This window comes from Cydia splendana, chromosome 16 (assembly GCF_910591565.1).
Source record: "Cydia splendana chromosome 16, ilCydSple1.2, whole genome shotgun sequence".
In the NCBI taxonomy this organism is placed as follows: domain Eukaryota; kingdom Metazoa; phylum Arthropoda; class Insecta; order Lepidoptera; family Tortricidae; genus Cydia; species Cydia splendana.
In genome coordinates this window covers 16536667-16555303 of record NC_085975.1, presented here as the reverse complement: position 1 = coordinate 16555303, position 18637 = coordinate 16536667, and the positions used below count along the sequence as shown (strand labels likewise).

Below are 18637 nucleotides of genomic sequence, written 5' to 3'. Positions count from 1 at the left end.
CCGTTAAGTGGGTTAGGTTAGGTTTGAACTGCGACCCTTACAGAAACGAAATGCTACCTACTAGAAAAGTGGATGGTTAATTTTACCTCCTTTTCTACATAGTGCACCATCTATGTACAATAATCTTTCACCGGCCCCCATAGAAGTCGGTTTTTTTTTTCTTGAAAATTATTTACTACTATTTTATGTCGAACTATACGAGTAAGTAGGTGCAACAAAGCCAATCGCTCTATATAATTTCTGGCAAACCGCGAGTTCTCAGTTCGGGGCGAACTACTAGTAATAGAGTCCCGTTTTCACCCTTTGGGTACGGAACGCTAAAAAGCGCTAAGATTCTTCAAAAACTCTGCTAACTGAACCTACTGGTCAATGTAAAATGTACACACGAATTCCATCGGATCTTGTATTCAAGCACCGTTTTCTCGGGTAACTTACAGAAATGTTAACCTTAAACAAGCCATAATGTCTTTAGGAAGGAACCCTGAAAACTTCGCCATTAAGGCACTGGCGTGTAATATTCAGGGGTTGCGTGGCTACGTCCTGTGTTGCTATTTAACAGGACACGCAGTGACTACTATTGAAACAGTAGGTAAGTTACAATATTATTCACATATATGTAGTTTGTTAAAGGCCTGTCTCATTTCAATCATAGACAGAGAGAATCATACTATCTTTGTCTTACACTAGTACTAGCACCCAAAAGAAAAGGATGAGTATAGTTTTCCTGCTTCTTCCTGACTGACAAATAGATTTGACCAACTATAGCTTTGGTACGAGGACAGTTGTCTTGTCAGCTCTATAAAATTTATAACCTTAAAGCGCAAAATTGTTCTTAGAAATTTCAGAAGAATTTCACACGAGACAAATGACACTTTCAATGTGGAAATGGAAAATTTCGATTGATACAATATGAGACTATGAACGTTATGTCACGATCGAAACGTCAGGCCAAATAATAAAAGTAAGTGTACCTACGCGATTAAATCCCGGTTCAGCTTTAAAATTATGAGTGAAAATCATTTTACAGTTTTATATGATTCACGGTTAGTTTCACTAGACCGCTTCTTCCGCTCGAGATACTTCTATACATATAAATATATGTTTTAATAAAAATGGAAACTACTAGTCTGGTCTAGATTAAGAGAAGAAACTGTAACAATATTTTTTGTATGACTTTTTGTTTCATATTTAAATAAATAAATAAGATATTTCGACGCAGTTACATGCATCTTGTTCACGGTTCACGGGTAACTGAAGAAAGCGGGTGGGTGTCCAATACAAAAGGTAATCACGGTCCATATCCCGGTCAATATAAGTCTAGTAAAATCGTGTTGGTTTAAATCAACTTAAAAATATGAGTTCCCCATTTTTTTTAAGTGTAAATTCCGCCTTATGACTGTTAAGTATGCCCTTATTGCTTTTTACCTGTATACTGCGCCATAAGCTTTAAGGCGGCCCTTCCACCGGATTATCGAGCTCGGTGTACTTAGCTCGATTTATTTATTACGGTTTCCCGAGCAAGAGTGTAAAGTTTAAGATTGTAACATTATCTGTCGTGACTGTATATCAAGTACTTTAGAGGTCTTTTGATTTGAGTTTCCCTGCTAGATGGAATACTACCGTAGTGATATTAAAATACATAATAAAATTACGCTAATTTCACGGTTCAACTCACGTATTAGTAAGCCACTCGCACGACATGTTTTAAAGAGCCTAGGTCTCCATTTTCAAGCACTAGCATTTAAGACAGCTGGGCATTTTCACTTAATTGTGCACCATTAACTGCTGGTTAGCAATCGTCACAAAACTGACGGTCAATGTCAAGCCCCATACATTTATCAGTAAGGAATGTGACGGTTGACTTCCGGTTCGAGCGCCATCTTGATCGTCACGCGTCGTGATTAATTCCTTTGTTTTTTGCTCATTGATATTGTTTAAGTGTAATATCGATAGCTTATTATACAGTAAACTAATGTGGTAGTGTGCAGTGAATGGAGAATTATTCTTGAAATGCATTTAACCACCATTTTGGAGTCAACGGCCAATAGTCCACGTGCTACTTGTAATATTCAGCAATCGCTTTACAAGACCTAATAAAATCACCGTACAGTCAGCAGCAGAAGTTGCTAAGCGGGCCAGGTATTCAAAATGATCTTGACGCGACTCTGTTGTTAGGACAATAAGAGCGTGTCAAGGTAATTTTGGACACCTCGGCCGCTTAGTAACTTCTGCTGCTGACTGTACACTGTCTTGTACTAACCGTACAATTTTTGTCGTATTACCTCGCTCCTAATACCTTGATACTGGCTAAATGGTCACACTGGACTGAAGCCATAATTTTAAAAGAACGAATGAATCAATGTGACGGTTAGACGTTACTGAAACACGACTTGAGCCGCGCTTTAAAGTACAAGATATAATGAAAATGCCCAGCTACGCGCGAGTGAGTAAAAATAACGTGATTTTAGACTGTAAAATTAGCTTAATGTTAGTATAATTCACGACAGTTTAAATTCGATCACATAATAAAAATTTGAAACTGTAGACTACTTATTGGCGGTACTCATAAATTAATTCACAGAGACGGGTCTATCACCAATTTATTCTATTACCTTTATTTACCGACGTTTCGACGTAGGTTTCACTGGTCGTGGTAAATAAAATAATAAAGTAAATTCGCGTTAGACCCGTCTACAAATGTGAGTTAATATGTGGCCAAAACGCGGAAGTTTTAAATATTATAGGCATTTTCACTTATAAGTGTACCATTTACTTTTTTTTCGAAAATCCATCAACTTCTGGGTTATTTCTACTCAGAATCACGAGGACTATCGATTTAAAAAGAAAAAAATCTGTCCCAAAAAAAAATTACACTTTTGTAACGCATTTTGACACCCAAAATTTGTATGAAAAACTGGGGATACTTTTTTTTCGTCTCATTCAATAGTACTTGTGATTCTGAGTCTAAATAACCCAAAAGTTGATGGTTTTTCGAAAAAAAGTAAATGGTACCATTTTTTCTGAAAACCCTCTTATATCATTTAGATAATTATCATTTTGATGTCGGAATGTAAGTTTGAATAGGCCACTAGGTATACGGACCTACTTGTTTATTACATAAAATGTGGTAACCAACGCGTATGCCCTGGGTAAATGGAATCTGGAGCACAGTCGGGTAGACGCCGGTCCTCCTGCTATTCCCACGGCTAACCAAGAGTATCGCCTCGAAAAGTGGAATGTAGAGATCGGTAATAGAAAACGATTACAAATCTCTAGATCACATTTTTTCCAAATCCACAATTGCGTCATTACTGATGTAATCTCAATCAGAACTTTACCTTAACGTTAGTTGCCGCATAAACGAATGTCTCACCCTAGACCGGGCCGGGGCCGGGCCGGAGCTTCCGGCGCGTCGTTTACTATAGAAAGCACCAAGTGATCATGATCACCGATCAGCCGTCATAGAAAATGACATGTCGGACGTCTCGCCCCGGTCTAGCGTGAGGAGCGCGGCGCGCTCATTCTTTCTTCCGTGAGCGTGAGTCATCCTGTCCTGCCACTATAATAACTTTCAATCCGTCACTCATTTTATCAAGGAAATTGACAGGGCACGCGTCAACGCACATGACAACGGTCGTTATTGCAGTTGCAATTGCTATTCGAATGTCACATTAAAATATGTTACAAATCTCAAAGTCACCCCGTATCAGAAGCGATGCACTCGGTGCCGTGGGAATAATACCCTGTACGATAAAACGCATAATGCACTGCATAAGATTAATGGAGGCTTGCATTGGACGTTGGCCTGATTCGGCCAAACTATTTATTGTGTACTAGCAACTGCCCTCGACTTTGTCCGAATTGGGGTTGGCGTTAGAGGTCTAATATTTGTCATCTTTAATTGAGCTTATTACCCCCGTAAAATTCCAATTTTACCCCTACGGGAGACTTATATCACAAAACTTCCGTGAGACAGACAAATTAAATATATTAAGAACGGTCACTCACGTATTTTAAGTCGAAAAACACTCGACATGTTTCACTCTGTACCGAAGAGTGTCATCAGGAGCTTGCGTTGACGGTGACGCAGACTGCGGCATGGCATGGCAGACATGTCGAATGTTTTTCGACTTGAAATACGTGAGTGACCCGTTCTTAATATATGTATTTAATATTTCGTCAAAATAATAGGAGAAAATAAAAGCCTCAACTACGTAGGTAAGAACAGTTGTTACAGCAATTATGAACGCTCCTTTCGCTCAAACGATATAAGTACTTGGAGCACTTCACTTCGATGGTTGTTAGGGAAATTTAATGACGACCATTCGAATTTAAAGCTGGGTGAAGATGAGGGTTTTGAACACTACCTATACTCTGTCTCTTCTTCTTCCTCGCGTTATCCCGGCATTTTGCCACGGCTCATGGGAGCCTGAGGTCCGCTTGACAACTAATCCCAGGAATTGACGTAGGCACTAGTTTTTACGAAAGCGACTGCCATCTGACCTTCCAACCCAGAGGGGAAACTAGGCCTCATTTGGATTAGTCCGGTTTCCTCACGATCTTTTCCTTCACCGAAAAGCGACTGGTAAATATCAAATGATATTTCGTACATAAGTTCCGAAAAACTCATTGGTACGAGCCAGGGTTTGAACCCGCGACCTCCGGATTGCAAGTTGCACGCTCTTACCGCTAGGCCACCAGCGCTTCCTGCGCTACCTATACTCTGTATCTTTAGGTATTTAAATAAAAGTAAACAAAATCTACCCTACTGGCTCAAGGAGCCATTTGAGGGTAGAAGAAAACATTACATGATCAAATAATGTAGGTTAAAGTTAGATCGTTCAGCGACTGATCCAAGCGGTTTTGTAATTGGTCGATTAAACAATAAATGTTATAACTACCCGAAAATTTACAAATTGTTTGTTTACTTTTATTTAAATACCTAAAGATACATACTATAGTGGAGTTTTAAGGCCCATTTACACGGCGCAAGGAGTTGCATGGCCAAGCTGATATGGCCTAAAGGTAATGGTGTTTGACTTAGACCAAGAAAAGTCTGCAGCGATTTGGATAGCCCACGCAGTGCAAGTGTAATTATGTCATAAATTAATAGAAGTTTGACGTTTAAAATAACACTTGCACTGCGTGGGTTGTCAAAATCTCTGTAGACTTTTTTTGGTCTAACTCTAGCCGTGTATGCGGAAGCCGTCAGTTTCCGTCCTCGGCGACTGGAGGATTTGATAATTTATTTCTTCAGTAGGTATATAGCATTAACCGTCCCCAGTTATACCTACTGGAATATAAATATTAAAGTTTTCGACGCCGTGTCAAACACAAAAGCTGTCACTCGGACGCCACGTCACCGAAGTGTCAAACCTGAAATTGAACTTTATCCATATGCACGTAGGTCTATGTTGCTCTGTGGTCTGTGACCGATTAGTCCGTCTTTGGCGTTGGACCTGCGCTGCGGATATATCGGACATTGGCGTCCAAAAGGTTAAAAACGAATCTTACTGATCTAAACCAAAATACATATAAAACAAGTCTATTTTCTAGAATAACATGCTCTAAGGGCCGATACAGACAGATTGCAACCCGATTGCAATTTGTATGGGAACTGCACTCCGACTGCACGAAAACTGCAACATCAGCGTGCAGTTCCCATACAAATTGCAGTCGGATTGCAGTCAGTCTTTAGGTACCGCTCTTAACGTCAAATAATTATACTAATTTTCAATATTAGTATAGTGTCGACCCAGCATAGTTCCGAGTATGAAAATTGGGTAACGAATCCAATCACTCCACAAAATCGCTTGTAACCCATTTCATTAGTGGGAAATTGTAATAATTCATGTTTCATGTTTTCCCTTCATACTGTTCGTGGTCAAATAGACTAATTATGTGCTTAATCATTTGCGGGTGATTGAGGAATTATTTGTAGTATATCATGTGTTGGTTTGGAAATTTGAATGCATTATTTGGCCTAAATTCCTGATGTAGTTAGTTAGAAGGGCATGGCAGAGATAGAATGACATTTTGTTCAAATTTTAACTGAGAAACTAAGAAAATACGAAACCTAAGTAAGTAATCACTGTCAATAGAGGTGACAGCAGGGTGTCATCTATTGGGCATTATTATGTCGAGCACTAGTACCACCACCTTACTGAGTAGGTATTGTATTATTAACGTCAGTCTGGATTTGTACGATAAGATAATTATAATATAAGATATCGCTTGGGCTCCTCCCTTCCGATGTGTCGGGACCCTGTGCTGCTCGAAGATTTAAAGTTTACATAAGTTAAAGATCCGAACTAATTTAATTAGAAGTGCAGTGTAAGAACTAGTCGCAGCAAACTTGGCATAAGCAAGTTAACTATAATCCTTCAAAGCTGCAGGTACGGCGCACGGTGTATAATTGTGGAACCTCGGCGTTGCAGTTCTAAATTAAACTTTATTCCTCTTGGGACTTCGTTTTATAAATACATACATTTTATAAGACAATTTTACACAGATCGACCTACACCTACCACCAGTTTGGCACTGACATAAACGCTAGCGTGAACGTGACTTCCTTTCTATGCATCTCGCTCGTACTGGCATTATATTTGTACCAGCGAGATGTACACAGTAAATTACTTAGATGTTAGCGTATATATCAGTGTTGATGTTGATACTCTCAGTAACTCGTGGTACGGATGCTAGTCCCAATACTAATAGGCGTACATTAAAACCACTGAATTGAAGATTATTACAAAGGTAAACCGTTTCAAATCACACCGTAAATTACCTCCACCGCGATGTCCGGAAACCTAGACAATGGTACCAGTCTGATGTGGCAGATATATTGCGGGAGCGCTCGCTGAGGCGTGCCTATTGGGATCGAGACCTCTTATACGGCACGATTCGAACTTTAAGATCCTACCGTAAAATGGGGTGAGTAGGGTTCGCGGGGAGAGTTGGGTTATGAATGGGGAGAGAAGGAATGAAAGGGGGTGAGATGGGATTTTAAGGCTACTGCTACAAAAATAATGTATTCCAATTTAAAATGGAGCTATAGTAATACTCATAATAACAAAAATCGATCCAACAATCTTCCAAAATCACCTTTGTATGAAAACCCAAATACGAGGGACTACGGGGTGAGGTGAGATTTCCTGTTTATCGTCAAAGTTATGAAATAGAACTACCCATAATAAAATAAAAACTAAAATACAAACGTCCGGAACACTTATTATATACACCATTCAGTTTGCATATGTAAAAATAAAATGTTATCGAGGTTTGAATGTCAGTTTTGCACCTACTCACCCCATTTTACGGTACGTCAAATATTACGTCTAGGGGGTCATCCGTTAATTACATCACACGAATGTGAAGATTTTTTAACCCCTCCCCCCTACTTGTCACACCTGGTCACCTTTGGCTAACCTCTCCCCCCGGGTGTGACGTCACATATTTGGCAATTTTGTTTTCAATGAAATCATTTAAATTCGTTGTTATTATTTTAACAAAAAAAAACATTTTTGATAAATTCATTGTTAAAAATTTATAACACGAAGCCGATTAGGAATAAAATTACATCCTTAATAACGATTATCATTGTAAAAACTAGTTATTTAACTATTAACAGCGAATATAAAAATCAAAACCATTTTCGATTACAGATGTAGTTAAGGTGACGTCACAAAGTTTGTGACTCCCTCCTCCTCCTTGTCACAACATGTCACATTTGTTGTTAAGTTTAATTGATTGAATCGATTATGTTTACATTTAATGAAATGTAATTTTATTGTATGTACTCCTGACGTGTCAATAAAATATGAATGAATATGAATATGAATGTATCTTAAAGTTCGAATCGGGCCGTATAGACTGTGTGCAAGGATTTCTAGGTATTTCTGCTGGGAACATAACAGCCGACAATGTTTGACGATGCGTGTGCCAGGTAGGGTAATCCCTGTGCAATTCGTGAACGATGTGGCAGCTTATTTCAATGGTTAGATGATTTTATGACATCGCGCATTTGTAGTTTCGAGGCGAACTAAAGAAAAAGTCATATTTACTATTAATTCACTAAATTTCGTATAATATGTGGTCCAGTCGGAACTGGTCGACGGTATTCTTACGACCTGAACAACCCCGATGGACATAATAGACTAGTAATATAGCGTTTAATTAACAAAATAAATTATAATTGCAAATTCCCGTGCCTAGAAAATGAGACCCGGAAATTGGATTTCGTAATGCACCTCAAACAGGTTTTCCCAGACACTGCAAAAGGAGATTTCTGGAAATAAATTGACGAACTTATAATGAAAATTACTAAGGAATAAGCAAAGATTATTATGGGTGACCTAAATAGACATATTAGGTTTATCAAATATCACTTATGCAAATGTACATGGAGGATTTAGATATGGAAGTGAAAACAAAGAAGGAGAACAAATCTAGAATTTGGTTCTCGACATGGTCTAAGCATAATTAACAGCCATTTTAAAAATAAATCGGAATACCTACAAAAATGAGAGCAAAACCTTGCAGATAGACTGGAGACCTATTTTTTCAAAAGTGTATAGAAATTTTAAAGGATTGTAAGACGAAGAACATCACATCCATCCAATACAAAGACGCAAAATCCATAAAGAAAAGTAGCACAGGCCTGCATCACAAGCAAAATTTCAAAGAAGCGGAGTCTGACACAAAATACACCTAGGTACGTGCCAAATTTCATTAACTTTTAAACATTGTCTAAAAAAATACTTTATTTGTAACGAAATTGCTGTAAAGGATCTTACATAATTATACGAAATCTACATATTTGGGTTCGACTTTGGCGTCTCGAAAAACGTGTCTAGGATTTTAATATTAAACTAATTAACACAAGTTATGGCCAAAAAACCAGTTTTTTGCTCTAAAATTGTTCAACTTTGATGCCAAATATCTCGAAGGCAATGGATTTTGAAGTAAATATGGGATAGTATACTGCTTAAAGCCGTAGCTGTTAATATTACTAGCAAAAAGCAGAGCTTTGTAAGGGCTCGCGGAGTTTTTCTACCTATATACATGTAGTTATAATTACTAAGGTAGTTTAATAAGAGATTCATCTTAAAAAACCGGACAAGTTTTTTTCCGATAACTTAGAAGTTTGAATTTTTCACAGCTTTTAGGACCTTATGCTTTAATTTCAACTCGATACATCCACGCGTTCCCGAGATAAAAGGTCTTAGTAGACAGACGGACGGACGGACAACAAAGTGATCCTATAAGGGTTCCGTTTTTTTCCTTTTGAGGTAAGTACTGAACCCTAAAAATGATATGATGTGCTATAAGGGCTTCTGTCCGTCGCTACCTTCTGGTCCCGCTTAATATGAAATACGAAACCATCGACACGAGAAGAAGAAGAAGGGCTTCTGAATATATTTAATACCCCAAATAATTTTCAGACTGTTTGTATTATATTATATCAATAGGTACCTACTCCTCGTACGAATATATTCTTGTTTCCTACATTTCAATACATTACGTAATCTATTATAAGGGAACCATCTATATCTATATCTCGATGTATCCAAAACATCTCATATTTTAATGCCGTTTAGTACAGCTTTTATGTCTACCGTTTTGAAAGAAAGAGAGGAGCTTTCTCTTCAATTGCTCAAAGGTTAACTGGAAGAGATCCATGAAAGAGATACATTCGCCTTTGTACTATAAAACTTTGTGTGTGTTTTCATGTTTTATGTTTCTTTTTGTACAATAAAGTGTTTTACTACTACTACTACTACGAGTACTACATCTCATTAAAATGTCAAAAGGGCCCCACGTGTTGGCTTAAACTCCGCGCACGCCTTACAAATGTCCGAAGCACCTATAGGTTCTTGATGGGTAGACATGAATATGGGCGTAGCGATGTGACGACCCCATCGCCTGCTGATAGACCAGTACAATCAGTCAACGCAGGGCAGTTTATGGAGAGCTGTTGGGAAGAAACATTCCCACTGCTCCTGGGAAGTGAGAAGTTCTACCACCATATGGATAAAAAGGGCCCTCTGCCTCTGTCTTGCTTTAGCCGGTCGTCCAGAGTGGAAAGCGACATCCATTTTGACATTTAAAACAGTAAGACAGTAATATCGCACTGCAATACTGCTGCTGACTGCGATATTACTGCCGACTATATTACTGCAAATGTAAATAATATTAATTAAAAACTCGATATCGACATTTGCGCGCTGCAATACTACTTCCGACTGTGCCGACTGTATTACTACGGCAAATGTCAAAAACCCTGGCAGCGACATCGATTTTGGCATTTGAAACAGTAAGGCAGTACTATCGCCCTGCAATACTGCTGCTGACTGCAATATTACTGCCGACTACATTATTGCCTCAAATGTCAAAAACCCTGGCAGCGAAATGGATTTTGGCATTTGAAACAGTAAGGCAGTACTATCGCCCTGCAATACTGCTGCTGACTGCAATATTACTGCCGACTACATTATTGCCTCAAATGTCAAAAACCCTGGCAGCGAAATGGATTTTGGCATTTGAAACAGTAAGGCAGTACTATCGCCCTGCAATACTGCTGCTGACTGCAATATTACTGCCGACTACATTATTGCCTCAAATGTCAAAAACCCTGGCAGCGAAATGGATTTTGGCATTTGAAACAGTAAGGCAGTACTATCGCCCTGCAATACTGCTGCTGACTGCAATATTACTGCCGACTACATTATTGCCTCAAATGTCAAAAACCCTGGCAGCAAAATGGATTTTGGCATTTGAAACAGTAAGGCAGTACTATCGCCCTGCAATACTGCTGCTGACTGCAATATTACTGCCGACTACATTATTGCCTCAAATGTCAAAAACCCTGGCAGCGAAATGGATTTTGGCATTTGAAACAGTAAGGCAGTACTATCGCCCTGCAATACTGCTGCTGACTGCAATATTACTGCCGACTACATTATTGCCTCAAATGTCAAAAACCCTGGCAGCGAAATGGATTTTGGCATTTGAAACAGGAATGAAATACATAATAATATCGTGCTGCAATACTGCTGCCGACTGCGATGTTACTGCCAACTGCATGCATTATTGCCGCAATATCGAAAGCAGTCACGTTTGATTTTAACCGCCATAGTAGTAAAAACGATTATATATTCAATAAAAAATAGTCACGTATTCACTCATAATTAATTATTGTTACTAATAGGGTATTAGACTGTATTTAAAATAAATTATTTTACACCATTATCATCAGTTATTTTTAGTAGTGTCCGACCGAAACATGTTTTTTTGCCGAAACCGAAACCGAAACCGAATGTTCGGCTTTGGCTCTAGTTTCGACCGAAACCGAAACCGAACCTTTTGTAGACTTGTTAAAATCGTTGAAAAAATGTCATAAAACCGCTTTTACACCCATATTATGGGGCTGTCAACACCCAATGTCCTTGAAATTGATGTTACTTAAGCAGTATTTTAAGAAAATTACTAGAGTTAGACCAAGATAATTCTGCAAAGATTTTGATAACACACGCAGTGCAAGTGTTATTTTAAACGTCAAAACTTCTATGAAATTATGAGTTATGACGTATAAATAACATTTGCACTAGTTGCACTGCGTATGCTATCAAAATAATTGCATAATTTTCTTAGTCTAACTCTATTCATTCACCATCAGTCAAGCTAACATGTAGATACAGGGTCAACCAAAAACGCGAGCGCAGCGAGCGCGAAATTTTTTGCTAAAATATCGCAAGGCCGGGTACCGATCTTCACCTGGGCCTAAAAGTCCGAAGTGTCCCAGTGAGGCGAACTTTCATGAGAAGTCAAAGCCGCGCTTCAGGCTTCAGGATAAGTAGTTGAGCACAGACTCCAACCAATGTCCATTGTATTAAAAAGCGAGATATTTCCTTGAGCGCTGGTGGCCTAGCGGTAAGGTCGCAGGTATAAACCCCAGCTCGTACCAATGAGTTTTTCGGAACTTATAGGTATACGAAATATCATTTGATATTTACTATTTGCTTTTCGGTGAAGGAAAAACATCGCGAGGGAGCCGGACTAGTCCCAATAAGGCCTAGTTTACTCTCTGGGTTCGAAGGTCAGTCTGATGGCAGTCGCTTTCGTAAAAACTAGTGCCTATGCCAATTCTTGGGATTAGTTGTCAATTGGACCCCAGGCTCCCATGAGCCGTGGCAAAAATTCCGGGATTACGCGAGGAAGATGATGAGTTTTCTTATTATTCCTTTGCCCAGGCCCAGTAACATGCGACAGTGCTATCTCATTAACTCTGATACAATTAGACAGTGTGCACGTTATAGGTATTAACAGCCTCTTAAGACTGCGTCTAGTGGCGCCCTCATTAGTGGAATTGTGTTTTGACAATAAACCAATTAATTACTGTACCTATACATGAATCAGTATATGTAGGTACATATTAATATTGTTGTCCTACTTATTCCCCAACTTTTGGTCTTTGTCACATAGTTTAGTTTCATAGTACGAAGTACCATTTCGTAAGTTTCGGCCCGGCCGAAAGGTTCGGCCGTTTTTTGGCCGAAACCGAAACTACAGCCGAAACATGATTTTTTGGCCGAAACTGGCCGAAACCGAAACCGAAACCGAACCTTCGGTCGGACACTAATTTTTAGTCACATTTTTATTTTAAATCCCGTATAAAACTATAAAGAGTAGGTAATTTGATTGTGACGTCACATGCTAGTGTTTCATGTAAATTCCTTAGTAGCAAATCGTTTTGACAGTTCGAAAAAAGAAACTCATTTGATTAGTAGTCAATTACCCAATTATACTGAGCCAAAAACCCAGCGCATTTTTAACGGAACAACCTTTAACCTTGTTACTACTAACGCCATCTGTTAGGAAAATAAATAACCAACATTAGGCCAACAGATGGCGCTAGTAGTAATACACATTATTGACCCTTTTATTTATTTTTTATGTTTATAAAATGATATTTTTATGTTTGATAACACATCTAGATATGAATTTAAATTACTATGTTAAATCTCAAACCTAACAGTGCGATAGTTTTTCCGTAAAGTGTACCACAAGAATGCATAGTTTGTCGAATAGTGATAGGGCTCGCTTCGCTCGCCCTAATAAGCTACAAAAGCATTAGAAAACTAAGGGATTGAGATCGAAGGTCATTGGCGTGGCCCCTTAAAATATACCTTACAATTTTCGAGTAAAATGGCTGTGACATACAGACGGACAGGCGGACATTAGGAAACTCTAAGGTTTCCGTTTTTACCATTTTGACTACGGAACCCTCAACTTGCCGTTTCTTGTGTGCCAGCTGCACTTTTCTTGGGAACAGGGTGAAATTTCGAGCCGCAAGTGGAGCATAACGTTACTTGAGCAGTTCGGGAACTTGGTCCAAAGTGTCAGCAACTTGCCCAAATGCCTATTCATGAGTAGGTAAGTTAATTCCGTTGATATAATGACTCGGCAACGACTAAGATTGGTATACCACCTGTCCAATTTCTATGTCCAATGTCATTGCGTCTCTCATTAAGAAAAATGTGAGACGCAATACACATTGGACAAAGATATTGTGGACAGATGGAATACCGCCCTAACTGATTTCACTCTGTGCATGACTGTGCATGCACAGAGCGAATATCTTATCGCTAAAAAGCGATCTCTTCCATACAACGTGCTTAAGACTCTGAACGGATAGTGCCGATATATAAGTAAATTAACAAACTGAAGATATAAACAATTTGTATAAACGTTAAAATAAAATATACGTACAAAAATACAAAACATAATATATATGCACATATACAATTTATACATACATACATGTATAATATAAAGGTAAGTTAAGGCAGGCAGATAAGTAGGTAATGTGATTTCAAAAGAAATATTTCCAATTTAGTATTTATCAGATTTATTAAGAACTCTTTATAACACTCCCCATCGAATGAAGTCTCTCACGATTCCACTTATACGTTCCACAGCAATCTGGTTGGGTTTCACCTGAAATTAAATAAAATGCATTTATTTCCTATCGGAAATCGTAACGTTAACTTTTGCTTTTAATTCATCAGCTTTCCTTTATTTATCCTTGCTACCGCTTATTTTCTAAAATGGTCTTTAAAGTTTCGATTGTCTATTAGGCTTTCCAGATCGGCCACGGTTGCTGATGCCCAGTGGGGAACGTTTCAGCGGGGCAAACGAAGTCATCAGGGGGGTGCTCGGATACATTCGTTTTGGTCAAGTCTATTCTAGGACTGTGGAATCCGGATGGCTACAGGATGACTCACGTCACACCTCATAAAGGATGACTCACGTTAAACCAGGCCGGAGCTGCCGGCGCTTCGTTTTCTATGGAAAGCACCACGTGATCACCGGTCAGCCGTCATAGAAAATGACATGTTGGACGCCTCGGCCCGGGCCCGTCCCGGTCTAAAGTGAGTCATCCATAAAGCTCCTACGGCAGTTTAGACCAGACGATGGTAGGTTGTGGTCGTGGAGAGGATGTCTTGGGTCTTGTTCCTGCTTCAATTTTTCTTTTTGTCTTTACAGGTGCCTCAACATCTTTCTTCTTTCTCCTTTTTTAATAGTTTTCAAGAAGCAGCTTTTTGCTTAGCAAGCATTTGTTGCATTAAATGACTAATATTACCTATATTATGTGAAATGCTCAGAAAGGAAACTTGCAGTCATTGGTAAACTCACCTGCATTATTGTGTTAATGTCGCTATCCAGATTCGGCGCTTCTTCTGGGGCCACAGTTACTATCCCCACCATTAATAGACCTAGGAATAGACCTAGGGGTCTCACCTGAAAATAGGAAAGCAGTTTGTTAAGAATTATCATATTTTACATAGACATAGAACAATTCTATCCAACATCACACGAAATGACATAGTTAACAGATAGTGTAACACATTTATTTTTATTTGGAGGGATAAATGCAACGTACGGCAACAGATCTTTTCAGGGCTTAAAAAATATGAATATTGTAGAACTAAGCCATAGCTCGCGGGTTCAAATCCCAGCCTATACAAATGTTATTTTTGGAACTTATGCGTGAAACATCATTTGATGTTTACCTGTTGCCTTTCGGTAAAGGGAAACATCGTGAGGATACCGGAATTAACTCAATGAGGTTCTATCTTCTGAGTTAGAAAGTCAGATGTCAGCCGCCTTTGTAGAAAATGGTGCCTCTGTGAAATCTCGGGATTATGTTGCCCAGCAAACCCTATACTAGGTACTAAGTAGGCTCCTTAAGTGAGTTGTGACAAATTTCGAAACTACTCAAAAAAACCACTTGATTACGATTTTACGGTTTATTATTTAGATATTGCTTAGTATCGATAATACTTGAGTGCATATTTAATTAATCTAGCACTAGTATACAGGATGACCTTAGCCATAGGACAAACCCTGAAATCCCACGTAGGGTTACTTCTCAGAAATGCTCTAACGGTAATATGTTTTTAATTAGAACAAAAGATAAAAAAATAAATGATCAAACACAAGTTATTTCCAATAATCGACAACAAAAAGAAACATACTGTATTAATCATTGGCAGTGCTTTTGACAATTTGTTTGAAAATGTGCGGCAATGATGGCATTTGTCAAAAGTCAGAATCTTATTAATGTCATAAATAAAAAGATAATCATAACGGTCGAAGAAGGTTTTATACTACTTATTACCTCAGGAGCTACTAACACATACATACACATACAACGATAGTTATTAGAGGTAAAAACGACAATGACCTGAAAGAGAACATAAATGCTACTCTGATTGATGTAGGTGATTGGTTAAATCGGAATGGTCTATGTATGAATGCTTCAAAAACTAAACTAGTTCGATTTGCTACAAGAAATAGTAAAAGGATGCCATTAAATATAAAAATGGGTACTGAGCAAATCGAAGAAGTAGCACATACAATTTTCCTAGGCATTGATGTAGACCAGTATTTAAATTGGAAACAACAAATCGACGTAGTTTCCACTAAAATTAATAAATTTATTTATGCCATAAAAAAACTGAAGCGAATGACTTCAGACAAAACTGCGCTACTCGTTTATCATAGCTATGTTGCTTCTGCACTTCGTTATGGAATAGTATTATGGGGTAATGGCACAAATGTAAAACAAGCTTTCATAGCACAAAAAAAATGTGTTAGGGCTATAGCGGGGGTCAAGTGGTCAGAGTCATGTAGGCCGTTGTTTAAACAGTATGGAATCCTGACAGTTCCGAGCTTATACATCTTAGAGATATGTAAATTCGTTAAATGCAATTTAGAATTATTTGATCAGAAATGTAACATTGGAAAGCGCACAGTCACACATAAAGCTTTAGTAGTCCCAAAATGTAAATTAGAAGTGAGTAAGAAAAATTGCTACTACATGGCTGTTCGTATTTATAATGCACTTCCTATGTCATGGACAGAGTTGCCAAACAACAAATTTTTCTCCAAGTTAAGATCCTTTCTCCTAACTGAATGTTTTTACAATATCAATGATTTTTTTCTCAAGATAGAACAATTCTAACGCTTGACATGTGAATGATACCTATCTTATGAATATTGACCTTAATAACAATGTAAATTATAATAATATTTAATTGACATAGTAATTAATAATATAGCTAGTAGGTAATAAACAATAATGTTGCTTTATAATATTATGATTGTAGGGTTGAATAGTTTTTTTTTTATATTATATGTATTTTGTACCTCAGACATTTTTTAGTTTAATCTTAAGGTTATTTGAACTGTACTATATGTATTTTAGGAATAAGGACATTGTATACCGTAAACCGGTTGATTGTGACACTCTCTAATCAAATAATATTGTAACATCTGTATACTGACATTGCACAATCTGACAATAAATGATTACTTACTTACTTACTTACTTACAGGTTGCTCCAAAGGAAAAAAATCGTAATTTGTTAATTTCTTCGTAACCGCTACACCGATTGTTATGATACTTTGTATACTGGTTCTAAATACCCTAATGCATATGTACATTTCGGCTTTGTCCAATGGCTAGGGACACCCTGTATATGGTCATGAGGTCATGCCTCGCATTACAGTGGGCCTTACCTTAATCAGATCAGCATCAAACGTCTCCCTAGGATACACCTTCTCCACGTCCACATGAAGCTGCCGCAACGCCAAGGTCAGCTGGGTGAAGTAGTGGTCCATAAGCCTCTGGTAGTGGAAACGGCGGAACTTCTCATCAGAGCCGCAGAAGACAAAATACATGAGGTCGACTACTGGGTTTCCAACCCGGAAGGTTTGATAGTCTAGAGGAGCTATCTCCAGCTTTCCGTTCTGTAAAATATAGTAAATAACTGTCAGCTAGGCAAGCCCAGGCGAAATTAAATTGCTTTTTCTTTGAGGTTATTCTTGTCATTTGCCTGCAATGAAAACAGGTTTTTGACTTATGAGCTATTTTGTTCTCCAAGCTCCCAGAATGTCGCCTGGTGGTTCGGCCACTTATGTCGCAGGCCAGCCTGACTACGTAGGAAACATATGCCTTAACCTAGCCCTAGCTAGACGGCCAAAAAAACGATGCATCGATGTCGTGAAAGCAGATATGAGCGTAAACGGGCTCACATGAGAGGACGCCCAGGATCGAGCAAATTGGAGAAAGGTAAGTAGGAAATCGGACCTTGGCTAAGGCCGGGAAAACGCTAGGTAGAAGAAGAAAAAGAAAACAAATAAAACTCACGCGACGCCTGTGCATCAGATTGCTTGTCTTAAAGTCTCCATGAATCAATAACGTTTCATCTTCCTTTATCTTTTTAAGCTCCACCAAATTCTCGGTAGAATAAAAAAACTTATGCAGACGCTCCTTATAATCATCATGTAATCCTTTACATCCATTCTCAAGCGCCAATTTTATATAAAAGTTCAGCTGGTTCTCGGGTTCATCAGATTTCAATCGGCTGATTAATTTTGTGAATTCATGAGGGCTCTCATCACGCAATGCTAGTCCAAGTGCGTGGAATTTAGCCAACTCAGTAACAGCTGTTGATGCATAATCCCAGTTAAATGTCTTCATTCTATCAAAGATTTTAAATCCTTTTGCCTCAAGATTCTCCAGTGCCAGAATTTCCTCGTAAGGATCTAATAAATGCCCGTAATATTTGGGTATATACAATCTGTCTTCTGCAGGGACTTTGCACTTATTGTAAAGTCTTTCGAAGTTTACGGCCAGTTCAGTATAGAAAAGTGCTTCTTTTTCGTATACCATGGATAGGACGTCATTGTTATTTCTTGCGTCCTCGCTTAGAGTAGCAGCTTTGGCAAAAATATTTATATCCGGTTTTAGATTTTCTGAAATTGTGACCAAGAATAATTCTGATGTGTAGTTGGCTCCTTCAGAAGAGATTGGCTTGACATCGATTTTACTTAGTAGATAATTTTCTTTTTTTGCTATGTCTAGAAGAATTTTTTTAAATTTTTGCTCTCCTTTTGTCATTGTATATTTGTTTAACACGACTTTCTTGTACAGGTAGCAGGTTGTAACTGATGTTATGCCTGCAGATCAGGTATCAAGAAGCATCGTTATTGTGATATGATTAATACAATCACCAAAGTTGATAAAGATATATACTTTCAATACACTATCATTTGTCCTATTTATAGT

The 18637-nt window shown here is 38.3% G+C and overlaps 1 protein-coding gene across 1 annotated transcript; it reads right to left on the bottom strand.

Annotated features, from left to right (window-relative positions):
* Positions 1 to 13923: 13923 nt before the first annotated feature.
* On the bottom strand, positions 13924 to 18241 carry LOC134798033 (uncharacterized). The gene is made up of 4 exons (XM_063770363.1): positions 17717 to 18241; positions 17086 to 17316; positions 14698 to 14802; positions 13924 to 13998 (listed from the first exon to the last, which is right to left on the bottom strand). Exons 1-4 carry the CDS (start codon positions 18239 to 18241, stop codon positions 13924 to 13926), a joined length of 936 nt encoding a protein of 311 aa, XP_063626433.1.
* Between the last annotated feature and the right edge of the window lie 396 nt (positions 18242 to 18637).

Excerpts from the sequence above, each read along its gene's own strand:
- LOC134798033 (XM_063770363.1), bottom strand. The coding sequence starts at position 18,241 with ATGGTATACGAAAAAGAAGCACTTTTCTATACTGAACTGGCCGTAAAC. Across the intron at positions 17,317-17,716 it reads ATCTGATGCACAGGCGTCGC|AACGGAAAGCTGGAGATAGC; the intron begins GTGAGTTTTATT and ends TATATTTTACAG. Across the intron at positions 14,803-17,085 it reads TTGATGCTGATCTGATTAAG|GTGAGACCCCTAGGTCTATT; the intron begins GTAAGGCCCACT and ends TCCTATTTTCAG.